General features: G+C 42.8%; 1 protein-coding gene across 8 annotated transcripts in view; it reads left to right on the forward strand.

Moving 5' to 3' along the window:
* Window positions 1-19,778, forward strand: part of STARD13 (StAR related lipid transfer domain containing 13) — a 457,620-nt gene that overhangs the window by 421,944 nt on the left and 15,898 nt on the right. For all 8 annotated transcript variants that reach the window (XM_034758637.1, XM_034758638.1, XM_034758636.1 and 5 more), the window contains 4 exons: window positions 6,358-7,739; window positions 9,556-9,729; window positions 13,201-13,360; window positions 17,160-17,358. In XM_034758637.1, coding sequence (XP_034614528.1) covers window positions 6,358-7,739; window positions 9,556-9,729; window positions 13,201-13,360; window positions 17,160-17,358 — 1,915 coding nt within the window. The remainder of the gene's footprint in view (window positions 1-6,357; window positions 7,740-9,555; window positions 9,730-13,200; window positions 13,361-17,159; window positions 17,359-19,778) is intronic.

Genomic DNA, 19,778 nt, shown 5'->3' on the forward strand with positions numbered 1-19,778 from the left:
AATGTGTGCTATAGGAAGAGACTCAGCTCATCCAAATTCATTTCAGTGTTGAAATATACACCCAAGTCTCACTGGTGTGAGCCTAATGCACTAAGCCCACTGCACCATTTAGCTGCTTTAGGTGGTTTCATTTTTCTTATTTTTATCAAAGACATTACGGCTTAAACAAGAGAGGGAATAGAAAAAGCAAAACATGGATGAACATTGGCTATGCTATTTAAAAATTGTTGAAATGTTACTTCCTGCCCTTCTTCCCTGCATCCATTCCAGATCAGCAAAAGGGAAAGTGGAGATTGACAATTTAGGGTTCTAGTCACAGTGTAGGGTTTTCTGCACCAACAAAATCTGTGTAGATGCAGTTCATGGCTGTGCCAAATCTGCCAGTTTCAGTGCAGATGCCTTCTGTCCTCATTTTTTGGTAAACTTAAAATCCCCACCTCTCTCCTCTCATCCTAAAACATTCAAGGAATGGCCAACTGACCCCTATCACTTCTTGACAAATGGCCCTTCTCCTTCTCCACCCCCACAACCTTGCCTCTTCAGAGGCAGAGACCCCCACTCATGTGATATTATTACAAACCTCATGATTTTAGGTGGGTGGTTTGGGGGGGTGGCCTTTTTTTTAAAGCTGCTCTTTACGTCAGGAAGAGACAAGGATTTTCTCACTATCTTTGCTGTTACTAAAGATAGCCACCATCCCCCATTGTTCTGAATAGATCTGAACTCATAGGCTTCCCTTATTTAGCATGGCCACTATTTCCCTACAGCCTTGACAAGTGGAAATGCCCTACTAAATTTAGCCGCCATTTCAGCGCAACAGAAGCTGGACAACCAACGCTCAGTGTAAACTCTTGCCCCCATAGGTGTATAAGGCAAGAGAGGATGAGGGAACAGGAGAATGTGCAGGGGCAGGAATGAGAGTTGGGCCAGCAGGCATGGAGGATGACTGGAGCAGAGGAAATTGTGGGGGCAAAGAAATGTGAGGGGTGGGGAGGAGGACTAGGAATCAAAGAAATATTGGGGTCTGGGTGGGAGGCTGGGGACAGGGAGACTGGACAGTAAAAGAATGCATGGAAGAGCTTGCAATTGTGTCTCCACTCAACAATGATAGATCTGGGAAATGTTCCTGTGGTCTAAATGCTGTCTGTACAAATAGCCTTTACGATAAGCTGTCTTACTGGAACACAAAAGTAGCCTACTATTACTTGGTTCAGAGGTTCAACATGAATGTTTTGCACAGTTCTAGTCTTCACCTGCTTGACTGATTCATGAAAACACAGCTAAGCAAGCTGCCAAACAGCATTATTGGGAAGGCTAATCTGGGTGAAAGCCTGTTCCACTCACTCTCCCCACCTCCACCTACCCAACCACACATCACTCGAAGAGATACATTTGCCATGTGGGGGATTTAGTCATTCCGTTTCCATTAACTTCAATGAGATTTGCACAGCTAAATCTTCATATATTGTGCTGAAAATATTCCCTTAAGTGATTTGGACAGACAAAAATTAGCCTTTGGATTAGCTGCCTTCTGCAGCTGTGGATTCATGTGGATTCCCACCCTAGCTAGAAAAATTTGGCAAAATTCCATTCAAAATAAACCGGCTCTATTGCATTTTGTTGGTGTCTATCTCGGGTTTGAGGAAAATATGCCCTTAATCAGGGTTTTTCTATTTTTAACCAATTTGAATTAATTATGTATCAAAAGCTCTCCCTGAGTCTCTGGCAAACGCTGCCAGTCACTCTTAATGAAACCTGCCCCTCCTCTCCTTCCCATGCATAATAATATTAGAGGGCTCCCTGCACATGCCTGTTGGAGTCCTCGGGCTCTTTGTTACTGTTTACATAGACAGATGCTGAGAGGTGGGAACGGAAGTTGGGTGAGAGGAGGAAGATCATTGGGTCAGAAGCAATGTTCTGAGGCCTTGAGAAGACCTGTTTGAGTCAGCAGTGGGGATCACACTCAATAGATGCTGAGCCACAGATGGCTCCAGAGGGTATAAAATAATACTTTTCAAAAATCTTGCAAAACAAGGCAAGAATGTAAAAGTGACATTTACCCGCCTCCTTTCTAGGCTCCTTGGACATCACTAGTATATTGCATGATGGGGTACCACAGCAGAATGGAAGCTGAGAATCCAAGTGGATGTTATAGAACAAAAGAAGAAAAATATGTGAGAATGCCCAGAATGCCCCTCTGTCCCGACACTGGGGCAATTCCACATATATTGCTGAAGTTGGTGGGATGGTGACAGTTAACTTTGAAGGGAGAAATTCTTTCCTATTCCCCATTGTAAACAACAATGAGAAACCTTATTTGGAAAAATCCATGACATGCGGTAAACTTTTAGAAAGGCAGGATGCTACAGTATTTCAAACTGATTTCTTTTTAAATTATACACTTGAGGCAGGGGGAATAGATCCAGAGCCTTTCATTGCAAAATTGCAGTATTTGAATTCACCCTAGGTCAGTAGAGATTGTTGAACTCAAATCTGTTCTTAGTGGGCAAATATAAATATCATCGTAACTGGCAGTAATTGCCATCTTCATTGGGAGACTCATCATTACATTTTGGAGGATTATCTCTATGTTATCAAGGCAATCTGATATCTAACAAGAGCACTAGGGGATTCAGGCTGTTCATGGGTTCCAACATCCCTTTTGGAGCCTTCCAAATATTATCGCAGAGAATGTCTTTTTGATACAGTGTGAGGGGGTTTGGCACAACAACTGCCAAACAACTTATGTGACTGTGGTGATGCACCATCTTCCACTCAGCAGGTGCATAGTGGGAGATGTAATCCAACCATGGAGCCCAGTCTATAGGAGGGAATGACAGTATCAGGCACCTCTCATGAGGAACCAAGGTGACATTACAGAATCAAAATTTTTGTGTTTTTGATTTTCCATGGAAAATTTCAACACGATAAAACTTTTTCTCATTTTCACTGCAAAGTTCCGGGGGGAGGGGGGAGGGGAATACATTTTCCAGCCAGCTCTAGTCAGCAAGTAATCCTGGCTGTGTTGTGCTGGGATGTAGAACTCATTCCCCACCACTGTTCATGTTCATCTCTAGCCACTGTTTAAAAGTATCTTTAAGCCTTTTGTCCTCCAAAGGGTATTTTAAGTAGAAACACTGTTGGCTTCATATTTACTGTCCTTTCCCGTCACACTCCCCCTCTCCCTGACTTTTCTTGCACGTTGTTTCCACCACTTTAGCTTTATTTCTTGGGTTTTAAGACAAAGGGACTAGATCCTCATCTGGTGTAAATTGTTATAGCTCCAATTATTTCAATGGAGTTCTCACAATTTATACCAGCTGAGGATCTGCCCCAATGTCTTGTGTTATGTTTGCAGTGTAGCTTACCATTTTATTGTTGTGTGGTACAGGCCCTCAGCACCTACGCAGTGGACTGCTTTATAATGGCAGATGAAATTCAGTGTTGATAAATGCAAAGTAATGCACATTGGAAAACATAATCCCAACTATACATATAAAATGATGGGGTCTAAATTAGCTGTTACCACTCAAGCAAGAGATCTTGGAGTCATAGTGGATAATTCTCTGAAAACATCACTCAATGCACAGTGGCAGTCAAAAAAGCAAACAGAATGTTGGGAATCATTAAGAAAGGGATAGGTAATAAGTCAGAAAATATCATATTGCCTTTTTATAAATCCATGGTACACCCACATCTTGAATACCGCGTGCAGATGTGGTCGCCCCATCTCAAAAAAGATCTATTGGAATTGGGAAAAGTTCAGAAAAGGGCAACAAAAATGATTAGGAGTATGGAACGGCTTCCGTATGAGGAGAGATTAATAAGATTGGGCTTTTCAGCTTGGAAAAGAGACAACTAAGGGGGGATATGATATGATAGAGGTCTATAAAATCATGACTGGTGTGGAGAAAGTAAATAAGGAAGTGTTATTTACTCCTTCTCGTAACACAAGAACTAGGGGTCACCAATTGAAATTAATAGGCAGCAGGTTTAAAATAAACAAAAGGAAGTATTTCTTCACACAACGCAGTCAACCCATGGAAAACTCTTTGCCAGAGGATGTTGTGAAGGTCAAGACTATAACAGGGTTCAGAGAAGAACTAGATAAATTCATGAAGGATAGGTCCATTAATGGCTATTAGCCAGGATGGGCAGGGGTGGTGTCTCTAGCCTCTGTTTGCCAGAAGCTAATGTAACCCATACACCTCCTGGGTGTGGTGTTCTTTCCCCTCTAGTGGCACCAAGACCACTTAGAGATTAATGAGTCTGCTATAGCCTTAGCTAAGAGGCATATGGCTTTTAGCTCATGCAGTAGAGGCTCGTGCATTTAGCTACAGAGGTCCCAGGTTCAATGCTGACGACCAGGGTCTGTCTGCGTTACACTGGGAATAGGCGACAGGGGATGGATCACTTGATGATTACCTGTTCTGTTCATTCCTACTGGGGCATCTGGCATTGGCCACTGTTGGAAGTCAGGATACTAGACTGGATGGACCTTTGGTCTGACCCAGTACGGCCGTTCTTATGTTCTTATAAAATAATGGTTAAAATGTTTAAAAATTCTACCCTAATGGTTTTTTTAAATATTCCTGTTGTGGCACTAGTAAGACAGGTTGATTTTATAAGTGCCTCACTTTTTTTCAGTCCTCCTGCCCATGAATTCCCCCTTCAATAACAAGCTGTCACACAGAACCAGACGGCACAGCGATCGAACAGCCCATCCCTTTCCCTGCAGAAAAGATTACCAAAGCAGGACCAGCTGTCTCGAGCTCTTTTTCGGCTGCTTCTCTAGCTGCTTCATTGTTTGCTGCCCCTAGCTGCAGGAACTGAGGTTACTCTGTGAACTCGGGTCAGCTGTAGAAGAAACGTGTGTGTGCTACTCGTTATTCATAATGCAGAAATGAATCAAAACAGCTTTTCTAGTTCAGCAGCTTTATTTTATTTTACAGTTTGGACAAGATCTAAAATTGATGTGTCAGGCTTTAAGTGATGACCTAGCAAAAGCTTACAATGACAATATGGCTTTAGGGGGATCTGCCACTTATTGATTACATCACAATGTACATCTTTCAAACTTCAGTTTTATTTAAGATGTATTTTACAAATTATTTTATATTTTCCAGTAAGATTAAGCAGCCAGGTTCTAGACTGGTGGGAGATAATACAACTTTACCATCAGAACAGCGTATAAAAATACTGCTAAGAATAGATTTTTAAAATGAGAATTTTCCAGTCCCAAAATAGCCTTTTTAGTTTACGCCTTGTTTTAGTCTGACAGCCTGTCATATTTTACTGCCTTACTGCTGCTTTCAGGAATGAGGGAGGATAAGACGACTGTTCGATGTCATATAGGTGAAGCTAGTTTGTTCTACTTTAAAACAACTGTACAGGAATAGCTTGGTACGGAACTGGTTCAAAGTCAATGGAAAGACTCTAATTGACTTCAGTGGGCTTCGGATCAGCTCGTTAGTGAGTAGTGAGCTAAACAAAAACTGCATGGCGCAAGATGACAATTTATCAGTTTTGTCTGGGACAACTGAGTAGCAGAATCTCATATTGACCTTTGGATCTTTTTATTTTAATGATTTTTCTATTTTGTTTTACTCAATTACTACATTGTTACCATAGCTTATGGTGCTTGGTATTTTATCTCTAAATGTTTATATTTGTCTGGGGGGTATGTGTGTATAAATGAACAAATCTAACTGAAGACTTAATCTTCCTACAGGTTAATTCAGATGTTAACTAGGTTTTCCGGCTGCGATTGCAAATGTCTGTTTACTTCTCACAGCAAAACGAAATATAATGGGGGATAGTTTGCTTGAGTTGCCCCATTACCGTAGCATCTCATAACCTCATAATCTTTAATGTATTTATCCATCCAACACTGCTGTGAGAAAGGGAAAGTTAGGTGTCTGCCATTTGTGCCCTTGAAAATCTCCCCTGCCTCCCGTCGTCCCCTCCCCTCCCCCTCCCCCATATTCTTAAAGAACTGCTTTGGCTACAATCCTGCATTGTGCAGCATGCAGGCAGATTGCTTGTGCCTGCTCAAAGCCCTGCTGAAGTTAACAGGCCCTGCATGGGCACATAGTCTACTCGTGAGCGCCACAAGGCAGGAACGGGGCCTTATTCCTTCTATGGTAGCATGTTAATTGCAGAGTCTTTGCTCTGGAATGAGAAAGGCTGCAGTAAAAGAGCTGATATCCATTATGCTAAGAACAGACTAGTCTTCTAGAGCCACGTTGCCATCTGTAGCTTTCACTGTCTGAGCAGAGGGTTCATGTTTGTTACAATGTAATCAGAAAAAGAAAGAAAAGTTCTCTGTTGAACAAAGTGTAACATGCTGTTTTCCAGAGTGAAGACTCAGATGAAGAAGACTTCTGTGCCATCAGTAATAAATGGACTTTCCAAAGGACGAGCAGAAGATGGTCTCGGGTGGACGACATTGACACTTTGCTTCACCGATCAGATAGACATGGGACTTCAGGGGACATTAAAATGAAAAACACCCCTAGCAGTGAAAGTGTCCTTACTGATCTGAGTGAGCCTGAAGTCTCGTCTATTCACAGCGAGAGTAGTGGAGGAAGTGACAGTCGGCATCAGTCTGGTATCAACAGCACTATCAGGGAGATATGTGACTGCTCAGGACAGCATAGTATAGAAAACACACTTACACGTTACACCACTCCTGTCAGCTGTACCCGCTCCCAGGTTCCAAAGGAGACCACAAATTACTCCTGTAACCTTAAGAATGAGAAACCAACACGAACGAGAGCCAAGACCTTTCTAAAGCGCATGGAGACGCTAAAGCCTAGAGGTGCACACGGAAAACTAAAGGGCTTGGGAAGGCCTGGTGTCTTAGAGATAAGCGGACCTGTTCTTCAACATGAGCCAAAATCCTTAAAGGACATGCACTGCATGCAGATAGTGAATGGAGATGCAGCCAAAAGAGGACTTTCCTTTTCTGCCAAATCCAGCAGTGACAGTAGTCAGTCAGAAAACAGCAGCAGTGGCATGAGCACACCATGTTTTAAGGAACGCAAGTGTTATGAAACAAACAAGCGAGGTGGTATGTACCTGGAGGACCTGGACGTTCTTGCTGGAACAGCCCTGAGACAAGTGGTAGACGAAAACCGTAAAAATGAATTTCACTCCCAAGAGAACCTGGTTGTGCATATTCCCAAGGACCACAAACCTGGAACTTTTCCAAAGGCACTTTCCATTGAAAGTCTCTCACCGACTGACAACAATAATAGTGTAAACTGGAGGACAGGCAGCATCTCTTTGGGCAAACAGAAGTGCTCTACTCCTAAAGAGCCCAGACTCATGGCTTGCTGTCCTAAAGAGAGTAGAGTTAGTATTTATGACAATGTGCCAGGTTCCCACTTGTACGCCAGCACTGGAGACCTTTTGGACTTGGAAAAAGATGACCTTTTCCCTCATTTAGATGACATTTTGCAGCATGTCAATGGACTTAAAGAGGTTGTAAACCACTGGTCAAAGGATTTACAGCCAGAGCTGCAAAGCAATGATTTATTGGTTGGAGAATCTGCATCATTGCCATTCCAGTCGCCCACCCAAATCACATTAGACTTTGAAGGGAACTCTGTTTCTGATGGTCGTACTACACCCAGTGATATGGACAGAGATGGAACATCCCTCAATGAATCAGAAACCACTGGTATTAGGGACAGGAGAGACTCTGGTGTAGGGGCATCTCTCACCAGGCCAAACAGGTTGGTAGCATAATTCCTTAAATAATTCCTTCTATTTTTCATTATTAATGGGGTAGGTTGTGAAAAATGATATAATAAACCAGGGGCACATTATCTGAGCATTGTGAACAGTTTTCAAAGGGTCATGATCACCCTGCCTTGACCATATTGCTAAATTGGGAGGGGGGACCCAGCTAGATGGAATAGCGACTGCTAGGAGAAGAGGGCCCTGGTATGAAAAAGGTGGGGAGTCATCGTAATAGAGCAAACTACAGTGCACGCTTTCTTCCACAAAGTATTTTAGTTAAAAAACATGGTGTCATATTCACAATGGGATGTATATTCAAACTGGCCTCTAAAATGTGCCCATCAGTTTGTGCAAACAGGCAGGCACCAAATTTTCAAGCACAAGATTAGAGTCTGCTTTGAAGAAGTGGCCCTGTGCTGTTATGTAGAATTTACAATGTTTCCCCAAAGCCCCCCATAGTTGGTTAACACCCAGTGTATTTGTTAATGGAAATGTTAGGTTGGAACTCCCTAAGTGACACTGAGTGTTTGGAAACCCATTCTGCATTATTAATGAATTTTGTGAATTTGAGAGAAGAGGCTCAGTTGTGCCCTGAAGACACAGGCCTGAATAAGGGACTTTGTGAAGCTGCACTGCCGGGGGTGGGGGTGTCTGAATGTGCAATGGGAGTGTGGCTGCCAGGCATGGTGCTGTGCATTCTCCGCTCCGCGGCCAACTGCTTCCATGTGCTCACCCACAAAGGTTCCATTGTTTTTATTTTGTTTTCAACAATTAACATGAGAAATCTTTGAAATCTCCTGTTTGTTCTTTACAGCCCTGGACACCACACAAAAAATCAAGTTTTGAGATACTTGAGTTATATTTATACCCAAACAGCACCCTCTCACACCTACCTTTGCTTTCATTTCTGTATAGTTCTCTTAGCACTGAAAACTCACTCAAGTGACACTGTACATGGCCCATGAAAGCATCATTGGTTACCCCACAAGCACATGAGGTTTTGTTAAAGATGGCTTCAGTTAGGCAGCCTTTGTCCAACCCACAAAGCAGGGGATACAGTTACTAACTAAAACATATCATGTGGGAGAGGCTCAAGGAGGCAAGAAAGTGAATTTAAAAGAAAAGATACCCACGCACTCCCTATAGACTATGGAATGTATACCTGGGAACTGCTCCCAAACAGAAAGAAACTTGGCGCTTTGACTATTCTGAGGGACTCTTATGCTATCACTTAAATTCTGGTATCTGTTGTTTGAATTACTCTGGATTTACACTGCTGTAGCCAAGAGCAGAATTTGGCCCTATGTATTTTGATCTATGGGTAAAAACGCACACAGATCCAGACGTGCATTCAAAGGGCTTAAACTGCAATTACTTACAACCAGCCATATTGCTTACTACTATGTTGAATTCCACAGAAATCAAGGAGACTACTCATATATTAAGCGCATGCCTAAATGTTTGCAGAATTTGGGCCAAAGTTCGTACCTTGAAGAAGAAATGCAAAGGAAATGCAAATGTTATCTTCAATAGTCAGTTTATAAAATGAGTCAGTATATAAAGAAAGTATCTTGGGTTAGATTCAAGCTCGTTAAAATCAATCGGATTCTTTCCATTAACTTCAGTGGGCCTTGGATCAGGCTTCCTAGAGCCTCACAGAAGCAAGGCACTGCATTCTCTGTCCCCAAGAACAGTCCTTTTCACAAGAAATCACTGATTTGACATTGACAAATACTGTATATCAGCACATTTTTCCTAATTGTGGCACCGTATAATCTCATTTTCCTTTTCTCCTTTCTTTTGCTGAAGGCGATTACGCTGGCATAGTTTCCAGATCTCTCACGGCCCGAGCCACTCTTCAGCATCACTACAGCTCAGTAATCAATCAGCAGCTCAACTGAATCTACTGCAAAAATTTTCCTTACTTCGCCTTACGGCCATCATGGAAAAATACTGCATGTCAAACAAACATGGCTGGACATGGTAAGTGCATTATGTGTCTCACAAAACAGATATATTTAGAAGGAAATTGTTTCTCCCAATTATATTATTATCATTCCACTAACTGAGCCCCTTTCATCTGAGAATCAGAAAGTGCATTTTAGTCCGTAGTTATATAGTGAGTCAGTGGCAAAGCCAGAAATAGAACCCAAGAGGTCTGATCCACTCCCTGCTTTAACCACTAGACAACCCACCCTCTCTCTAATAGCAGCTAAGTACCAGAAAAATAAACAAGAAGAGTAGGAGTGAATAATTACAAAGAGGAAATTTTAAAATAAGGTTCTCTAAAACTAAAGTTATGGTTTGAAAGGAGCAGCTGTTAGTCGTACATCAAGTATGCAAGTTTGTTTTATTGTTGTTTTTTATATTAAAAAGGAGTGATTAGCAGTAGGTAGGTGGAAGTCATCTAGAAAATATTATTCTCCCGTATATGCAGAAACATTAGTCCAATAATGATAATAATAATACTTCACAGTGAGACAGTGCTTTGCACCTTCAAAGCATTTTACAAATATTAACTAATCCTCACAAACTCCCTCTCTGAGCTTGGCAAAATAATTAAGGTATCTCCAAAGGTACATATGGAGAAAGAGAGATGAGAGGTGAGGAGCTAGAGTCACAAAAGGACTTACCTCCCACATTAGGTGCCTAACACCAAAATGTTGGCACCACTGGCATTCACAAAACCCCTGCTCAACTGCTGGCTAACCCTGGAAGAGCCTAAAGGTCATTGGCATCTCAATTTCCACCATTAAAAGTCCCCTAGCTGCCTAAGTTTCTGGTTCTGGGCATGCACACAGCTGCCTTAGTCTAGATGCCTAAATCCTAGTGGGATGCTGCAACTAGGCATTTCTTGGCCTAGCTCAGCTGTGTGGCCCAATCCAGTAGCTGTTCTTAAGGTCTGTCTAATGTCACACAAAACAGACAGCACGAGGCAGGGAGGCGGCAGCCTCTTTTATAAAATGTATCCCACTGGTCAGGGAACTCAGCTGAGGTGTGGGACCCTGTTTCTATTCCCCCCTCTGTATGATGGGGAGAAGAGAGGTGCACTTGGTTCTCCTGCCTCTCCAGTAAGTGTGCTAGCCAGTGGGTAGCTGATGTAGGGCTCTTTCTCAATCTCTCCTGTTGAAGCTGTTCCACTGTGTACAAATACATAAATATTCAGTGGGCCAGTGGGTGAGTGAATGATTCTGTAGTCCAATGGTTAGGGGATCCACTGAGAGGTGAAAAACCCCTATTCAAATCTCATTCCCTCAGGCAGAGGGAGGAGTCTCCCACATCCCAGCTAAGTGTCCTAATGGGTTAAAGGTTAAGGGCTCTTCCTCCAGCCATTTTGTGGTGAGTTAGTCATCCTTCCTGAAAGAACCTTCCAGGAGAGGGTTTATGGCTGTTGATCCCAAGCAAAGATAGCTGCCTCCCTCCACCCCAGAGTTAGACACTAACTCTCTGAGAGGCATGGGGTTTAGGACATACCCCTCTGGTCAGCACCTGCTATTGGTTGGTTTAGGGAATTCCCTGTTGAGCATGCTGGCTTTTGCGAATCCCATTCTTAGGATCCTAACTCTCCCCATGCCTTGTATAAGGAGCCGTGACACCTAACTCAGCTGTGAATTCCACAAGGTGGCAGGGTACCTAAAAGTTAGGCACTGAAACGCTTGGTATTGCAACGGCTAATTCTCCTTTGAGAATCTAGCCCTAAGGGACTTACTCAGGGCCACAGAAGGAGACTCGGTGTCAGAGCTGAGACTAGAACTCGGCAGTTTCCGGAACTTGCTGATTTGCGCAAAGTAGCTCTCTCTCCTGACAAATATTTTCAGTGATCACATAGTTGATCTGTAAGGCCCAGATCCACAAAGATACTCAGCTGTTTAAAACCCAGACTTAGGCACCTAAGTCCCATTTTTAGGCCCCGCTGCAATTCACAAAAATCCTGCTCAGCTGCTGCTTAACCCAGTAGATGCGTAAACTTACTCAGTGCCTAAATTTTTGCTGCAAAGGCTCCCTAGAATCCTAAATTTCTGCTTCAGAACATGCATGTTGCTACCTCACTCTAGGCACCGTATACCTGTCTCCCACCTAAGCCTCAGAGCAATCCACAAAGATATGGCAAGGAGTGTCTATCTCACTCATGGAGCCCAATGCAGTAGAGGCCATCTACTGGATCAGCTCCCATTCCAAATCTGTCTGGAGAAGGATGAGAATGTGGTGCTGATAGCACCCACCTTATAATCTTTAGCCCAGTGGTTAAAGCACTCACCCAGGTTCAATTCCCACCTCTTTCTGACAGGGAGAAAAGATTTGGGCAGGGGTCTCCCACATCCCAGGAGTGCTCTAATCACTTGGCACCTCCTCCTCCAGCCATTTTGTGTGAAGTTAGGCACCTGCCTCACTCATTTTCACAAGGAATGACTTAGGTGCCTAAGCCTCCTGACTCCAAGAGAAGCGTTCCTGGCTATCGCAAGCAGAGATCAGAGTCTCCCTGCAACCCAGAGTTAGGCATCTATCTATGGGGGAGGGGGCTTAAAACACTCCCCTGTGGTTGGCATCAAGTGGCACCCCACCTAACATGCTGGCTTTTGTGGATTGCATTGTTAGGCACTTCTCTCTCCCCATTCATTGCATAGGGAGCCTAGGCACCTGCCTTAGGCTTTGGATCTCATTGGTGTTCGTGTGATTTTCTAGGTGGCTAAAAGTTAGGCGTTGGGTTGCTGAGCATCACAACACCTAAGTTCCTTTGTGGATCTGGGCCTAAGTTTTCATGCTCAGCACTATAGACAACTGGAATTACAAGTAGTTGTGGTGTTGTTTTCCATACTCCTCCAGTGGGTCATTTAGATTCAAATGTTAACTCCTTCTCACACAAACTACGAAATCTCCGGCCATGTTCATCCATGTTTTAAAACTGCTGAAGCCAAGATTCCCACAAAAGAGAATCTGGCCTCTTGGTCTCTTTTCCACCATCATTAATGGGAGAAAGAAAGTTCACCAAGTTTAGTTAATCTGCTTGACCAGAAATCAATTGAGTTACATCAAGGATGCATTTGCCACATAATGGTTTCTCAATGTAATTCATTACTGTAAATTACTGGACAGCAGAAATGCTAAATCACAAAGCTGATATCATAGAAATCATTGGACCCATTAAAGAAATGAACTTGCGCTCTTTTAGATACATCTTCCACTTTGTTTTGTTGTGCTGCTCATGCCCATCCATGCCAGACATTTTGAAGGCAAGAATACAGCCACAGGCAATCTGCTGGTAAAGGCTCTCAAGAAGTCCATAAAATGTGTAGACTTTAAAGGATTCATATATCATGTAGTAGAAAGGAAACTTTTATTTAGCTGTCTTTATCAATGAGGCTGCCTTCAGAGTTACTGGCTTCCCTCAGTAATGTTAGCCAGTAGGATCATGTAAGTACTCTCACAGTTTAATGCTAACGGTGTGAATTTCAGGTCTGTGCCAAAGTTCATGAAGAGGATGAAAGTTCCTGACTACAAGGACAAGAATGTCTTTGGTGTGCCTTTGATAGTTCATGTCCAGAGGACGGGGCAACCCCTTCCACAGAGCATGCAACAAGCACTGCGCTACTTACGCAGCAATTGTCTAGATCAGGTATGGACTTTACATTCCTCGCTAAATTTCAAAGGGTTTTTAAACCACAGTCTAGTGACTTGCATAGCCCGACTGGCTGGAAAATGTATCAAGCCAGTTGAAATGGTTTTACTGTCTAAACATTTTACTTTGCCAGCTCACATCAACGTCACACCATTCTAGAGCACTATGCAGGTTATGGTAGCACTGGACAATGACTGACATATTATACTAACACCCCTTTTGTTGCTGTATTAACTCACTGTGCAAGGGACATAGCTATTATATCTTTATTGTTCCTCCCCCAAAGATAGAGCTCTATGTATATGTATATACATAGCAGGGGGTTGGACTAGATGCCTTCTGAGGTCTCTTCCAACCCTAATCTTCTATAATTCTATGATACATGCTTACAGCATATATTGTGGCCAGAGAGCTCAGACAGCAAGTTGACATTTTGTTCTGCATTGCAACAATGCTTGCCCAGTTTTAACATTGGAGCAGTATGTTTCCCACATGCCCCAAGGCCCACTTCTGAATTTTCCAGAGTTTCTGCTCCTTGCTCTGCTTGTGACATTGTGCTCGCTGCAGGAGTGGATCTGATGCTGTGGGAATGGCCTAATGAGAGTTTCAGCACTTTGGGCAGAAATGGGAAGATAAGTAGGGGCAGGGAGGAAATCATTCCACAACTCAGTGTAGCTAAGTTCTCATTCAGCGCCCATCACCATGGTATCTGGGCTTGTATAGTGAGAGTGAAAGAATTGGGAAGCAGAGAGCAAGGAGGTGAAGCAGGAGGATTAAGTAGTGGAGTTGGAGGAATGGAAATGTGTATAGGAGAGCGAAAAGGAGAACAGATGGAAGGGAAAGGAAAGGGAACAGAGAACAAAATAGAACAGAGACAATAGGGAGAAATGAGGAGTAATGGGGGAAGAAAGTAGAAAACAAAGAAAAACAGGGCAGACACCGGAAAAAGCAAAAGCAACAGAGAGAATCCAGCCAGCCAGGAACAGCATCTCTTGTGACACGGACAAGTCTCTGCTTCAAGAGGCCACTGGAAGGTGTCAGAGCAATAGGAGAAAGCCAGCTCTGCTCTCCTAATGGTAGAATTGAGGAAATATTAAATAAAAGGTAAAGGTAGAGGGAAGGGTTTAACGTCAAAGTGCTTCCAGACTGTGAACATTTAAAAACATATTTGTGCAGAGACTTTCTCCCAAACTCAAGTATAGGATTTCAAATGTTCAGTTAATTCAGCTTCTGCACTTGACACCTCCTCTCCTTATCCCATCTAATTCAGAATCAGCTAATGCCTGGCCATTGGCTTCATTAGAGACCTAAGCAGCTTCCAGCACCTCCCTGTACAATGCATGTAGGGAGCTAGCCTAGAGCCCTGCACTTCTGGGTCTGCCACTGTACGTACTTAACAGAGTTGCAGTTGTTTATATATATATATATATATATATATATAAATTGTAAAGTATGGCCATGGGCACTTGAGATAGTTATGACTGTTCTGAGATGAAGTAAGGAAATTCAGGCCATTAAGGATTGAACATGATTATTCACATACAACCCTGACAAAGAGAAGTCTCTGTATCTTTCTTTGTTGGCTGAGCTTTTATTTCTATCCTACATCAACTGTGCACTTGCAGAATAGACTATCCACAGCACACAAAGAAAATAAAGAGAGTGGGATAAATTAATCTCTGGTGTAAATCCGGTGGTGTCTGTGTGTTTATGGATCTCTTGTAGTTATAGGACACATCTCTAATACTGTGGAAGAGATCTTGAAACACCTGCTTTTATGAAACCAAGAACTACCCCCTCTTGATGAATTGAGAATTTTTCCAAAGAAAGGAAAATAGGAATAACATCATTACACAATAGTAGAGATTAGCAGTAACTGGATGTCAGGCACCAGGAGATTGTTTTGATGAAATTTGATGTCTGACCTCTGATTCTAGCGTAATGAGTCTGTGAATTTTTAAAGGTTGTTTATGCCAGCAAGGAGCCTTTGCCCCAAACACAGATGTTTTGCTTCGCATTTGTCCAGCACGCTCCAGAGTTTTATACTTTGAACAGAAACAATTGTGGCCATGAGTCTAGTGTATTCAATATACCAGGCTGGGGGAGCATTCAAAAGGGAGAGAAGAAATGATGGACAATCCAGATGAAAAGAGCCAGACGCTTCCTTGTATTTCATTGTCAGATCTAAGGGCAGCCTTACCTCTGAATATAAACATAATCCACCAATGTGCACACAATGTAGATTTCAGTTCTGTAATTTCTACATATTACTCTAGATTGCAAACATCACAGACATAACTCACTTATATAACTTATCCTAGACATAACAGAAAAATCTCAAAGCCGCTATTTGCAATCTGATACTGTATTCCACTAGCAAACTAATACACAGCATGCTCAGAACTACGTACAGTTTAATTTATGAAAGCCACATCATCTCTATATTAATCATCAAAACATTTCAGTATATGACCATTGAACATGGAAGGACTTCAAGAACATCCATTATTTGTTCAGGATGAGGATGGAGCTACATGGGCCTTGGAATGGAGGCTGCAAAGTTGAGCATAGGATGGTGCATGACTGAACTGCATATTTAGTTCCTTTCATGGTTGGAGTTGGTGGGATATGCAGTCCAGTAACCTTGACTCCAAGTTAACAAGACAAATAACTACCTATACACAACAGGCAAAGAGGAAGCAAGCTTTATAATTTAAAGCCCAAAATATGCCCACTTTATTCTTTTTATAGATTTTCTCAGTATTTCACCTCTTCTCCTATAAACTGAAGAAAAACAACAGGAATACTTCCCAAATGGAACAACAGAAATTCACTTGGGAATAAATATGTGGTTCATGCTCAGGAATTCACCGCAGGGGAATTCCATTTCCGAGAACTACTATAAAAGGACAGCACTGCTGTGAAGGCACTAACAGCGCTCATTTTAAGAATTACCACTTCCTTCAGAATAGAAAACAAACAAGATAAAAATGTATCTTAGTGTCTCTACACAAATAATCCCTCTGCGGCTTCTGCTTTGCAGGGCCGCTGAGAGCGGGTTCGGGCCCCGGTGAAAAAAAATTTTCGGGCTCCCCAGCAAGGGCGGACTGGCTAAACAGGGCCGATGAGATGGGGGGAAGCCGGGCCGTGGGCCCCCTTCCGGACCGCCGGGCCCCGGTAATTTGTACTGGCTTCCCCCCCCTCTCGTCGGCTCTGCTGCTTTGTAACTACTAGGTTTTTCAGTGGAATTTGAGGAAACTTCAGGGAGCAGAGAACAGGAAGGGGAAAAATAGATTTAGCATCTTGGTGTTAATCCTTCCAGGATGTCCCAGTCTCTTGACACGTAGTATATTACTTAGCTGAGGATCCTGTTGTCTTGTTAATCTTCAAAATAGATAGACATGACAAGCCAGATTCTCAGCAGGGGTAAATCAGTGTATCTCCATTAAACTCAACTAGTTATGCCGATTTACGCCAGCTAAGGAACTGTGTCATAATTTTTAGGCAATGTCATACTCACATACCTTCTGATCTTTTGGTGTGCGATTTGGTATAATAGGGAAGAATTATTAGGTGTTATAGTCCTACAGCAAGAGTATGTAGCTGTTTATGATTTCTCTTGTGAACAAGTCTACTGGCATTTCCAATAATGTAAGAATCTTGCAGTTGCATGAGATCTTGTTGTTATCTACAATAGTAAAACAAGTAACACAACTTCCTCAGTAAGCAAAGCCTCTTGTAAGAAATACTTGAAAGAAATGGCTGTTTAACCAGCCCAATGTGGCTCCTGGTTTAGGTGGGTCTGTTTCGAAAATCAGGAGTGAAGTCCCGAATCCAGGCCCTCCGTCAGATGAACGAGAGCTCCCCTGAGAACGTCAGCTATGAAGACCAATCAGCCTACGACGTGGCAGATATGGTAAAGCAGTTTTTCAGGGACTTGCCAGAACCTCTTCTCACCAGTAAGCTAGGAGAAACCTTCCTCCATATCTATCAACGTAAGTAAAATGGTGGTTATTCTGAATGTTACCGAAGTGTCAGCCATGGGCCTGATTCATTCAACTAACTTCAAAGGGCTTTGGCTCAGGCAAAATATGATTGGTGCTGTACACAGCACAAAATAAAGACTGTCCCTGCTACTAGAGGCTTTGGCTGAGATTTTCAAAGCTACCTAATGGGATTTGGGCATGCAGCTCCCTTAACTGTCATGAAAATTGGGTGTCCAAATCCCACCTGCAGCTTTGAAAATCTCACCCTTCCAATCAAAAAGAAGCACACAGAGAAGATAAGATGCACAGGGAAAGCCAAAGGAGGAAATAACCTGAAACAGTTTATATTATAATGTCATATTTTTTTAAAAAAATTATTGACTCACTTCATCTTGGTTAAAGTCTTTTGAATGTGGAGAGGATGGCGGCTTGGCCTTCAAAATGAGAATATTAACATGAAATGAATTTTCATGAGGATATAGCTTTTGAGGGTTTGCATTTTCATTATATCTACTAACATTTATATGTACTCTAGTATCATAGTTTAGATCACAAACTTAAGTCCTGTTAAGAGATCTAATAGGGGAAGAAAAGCTTAAGGGTTTTTTCTTTTAATTTCATTCCTCAGCAATGTCTGAACCTCAAACACATCAGAAAGATGTCAGTGCATGTGAGCCAGAAAGTGAAACTGACAATTCTAGTCTAATTGTCCAAATTAGGGGAGGAGCCAAAAGTAAACAATGGAAATAGTGAAAAGTAAATTAACAACTTAAAATGTTCTGTTGTAGGAATTTCAGGCGATACTGATAAGAGAGAAACCATTTTAAAATACCATATGACCCTAAACTAGTGACCTAATGTTGACCGATACTTCCTTTTTCTGCTTTCATTCCCAGAAGCTGCAGGGTCACACTGAACTTCAGGCACATTTCATAGCACTTTATAAAAAGCACCTGTAATTATTTGCACCAATAAAATTGCTCCCATAATTACTTCATCACCAAAATAGCAGGCTAAGTAGAGGATATATCTAATTCCAGGGCCATATTTTATGTTCTCACATGACTCTAATAAAAGTATGTGTTCTAGCCATTGTTTGATGAAAACTGGGAATGCTCCTGTGTTAACACAGGAGAGAAGGCCAGCCAACTGTCACATCTAAATGCCCACGTCTCTAAAAAGCACATATGGTTTCAGAGTGTGGAAGCTCATATAAAATTACAAAACCAATTTAAAAAAATCTCCTTTTAGGATGTTGCTAGGCCTTGTAGGAGCTTCTGTTTTGGGGAAGTCAGATGTATTTTATTTATAACTAAAGCTGGCCCCGTAATACTCTAGTACAGCACGTAGAGAAAAGATTTAAAGAAGGAAATTGTGATATTCCGCTTTATGGATCAGCCTTTTACCATATTCTTTTGGTTAGGAAAATGTCATTTATGAAAATGATAGTAAAACCTCCATGTACAGTATATATAGGGAATAAATTCCAGGCATAGTAAGGCTAAAGAGATTAAGCCTGTACTGCTGGGAGAAGAAGAAATGGCTCTAGGAAGGATTTCTTTGCACTGTGTGAGTAACTTTAAGGACTTCAGTATGGATCTGCTTAAAATAAAGCAGTAACAGGGAAACAGGTGGGCTTTCCTACATATTGAGAAACAAAGTTTAGATTAAAAACATGTAGGATTTTTTCCTCCATACATTCAACAACATTTATATTTCTCTGCTTCAGGTAGTACTGGAAAAATTACTCTTTCCGGATCAAAAAAATAAATAAAAATGAACAGTTACTTGAGTACCTGTGGTATCTCATAAAGTGTGGGGTTAAATCAGGGTAGGCAAACTACGGTCCACGGGCTGTGTCTGGCCTATCAGACCTTTTAAACTGGCCCTTGAGCTCCCACTGGGGAGTGGGATCGGGGGCTTGCCCCGCTCTGCACATGCCATAGCTCTGCGTGGCTCCCAGAAGCAGTGGCATGTCCCACTCTGTCTCCTAAACGTAGGGGCAGCCAGGGGGCTCCGTGTGCTGCCCCTACCCCAAGCGCCAGCTCCACAACTCCCATTGGCCGGGAACTGTGACCAATGGGATCTGCAGGGGCGGCGCCTGCAGACGGGGCAGCATGCAGAGCTACCTGGCCACACCTCCATGTAGGAGCCGGAGGGGAGACATACCACTGCTTCCAGGAGCTGCTTGAGGTAAGTGCCGTCCGGAGCCTGTCCCCCTGCCACCCTCCTGCACCCCAACCCTCTGCCCCAGCCCTGATTCTCCTCCCGCCCTCCGAACCCCTCAATCCCAGCCTGGAAAACCCTCCTGCACCCCAACCCCCTCATCCCCATCTCAGAGTCTGCACCCCCAGCTGGAGCCCTCATCACCACCACCCCGCATCCCAACCCCTTGCCCCAGCCCAGAGCCACCTCCTGTACTCTGAACC

This window comes from Trachemys scripta, chromosome 1, assembly GCF_013100865.1.
Source record: "Trachemys scripta elegans isolate TJP31775 chromosome 1, CAS_Tse_1.0, whole genome shotgun sequence".
NCBI classification, from domain to species: domain Eukaryota; kingdom Metazoa; phylum Chordata; order Testudines; family Emydidae; genus Trachemys; species Trachemys scripta.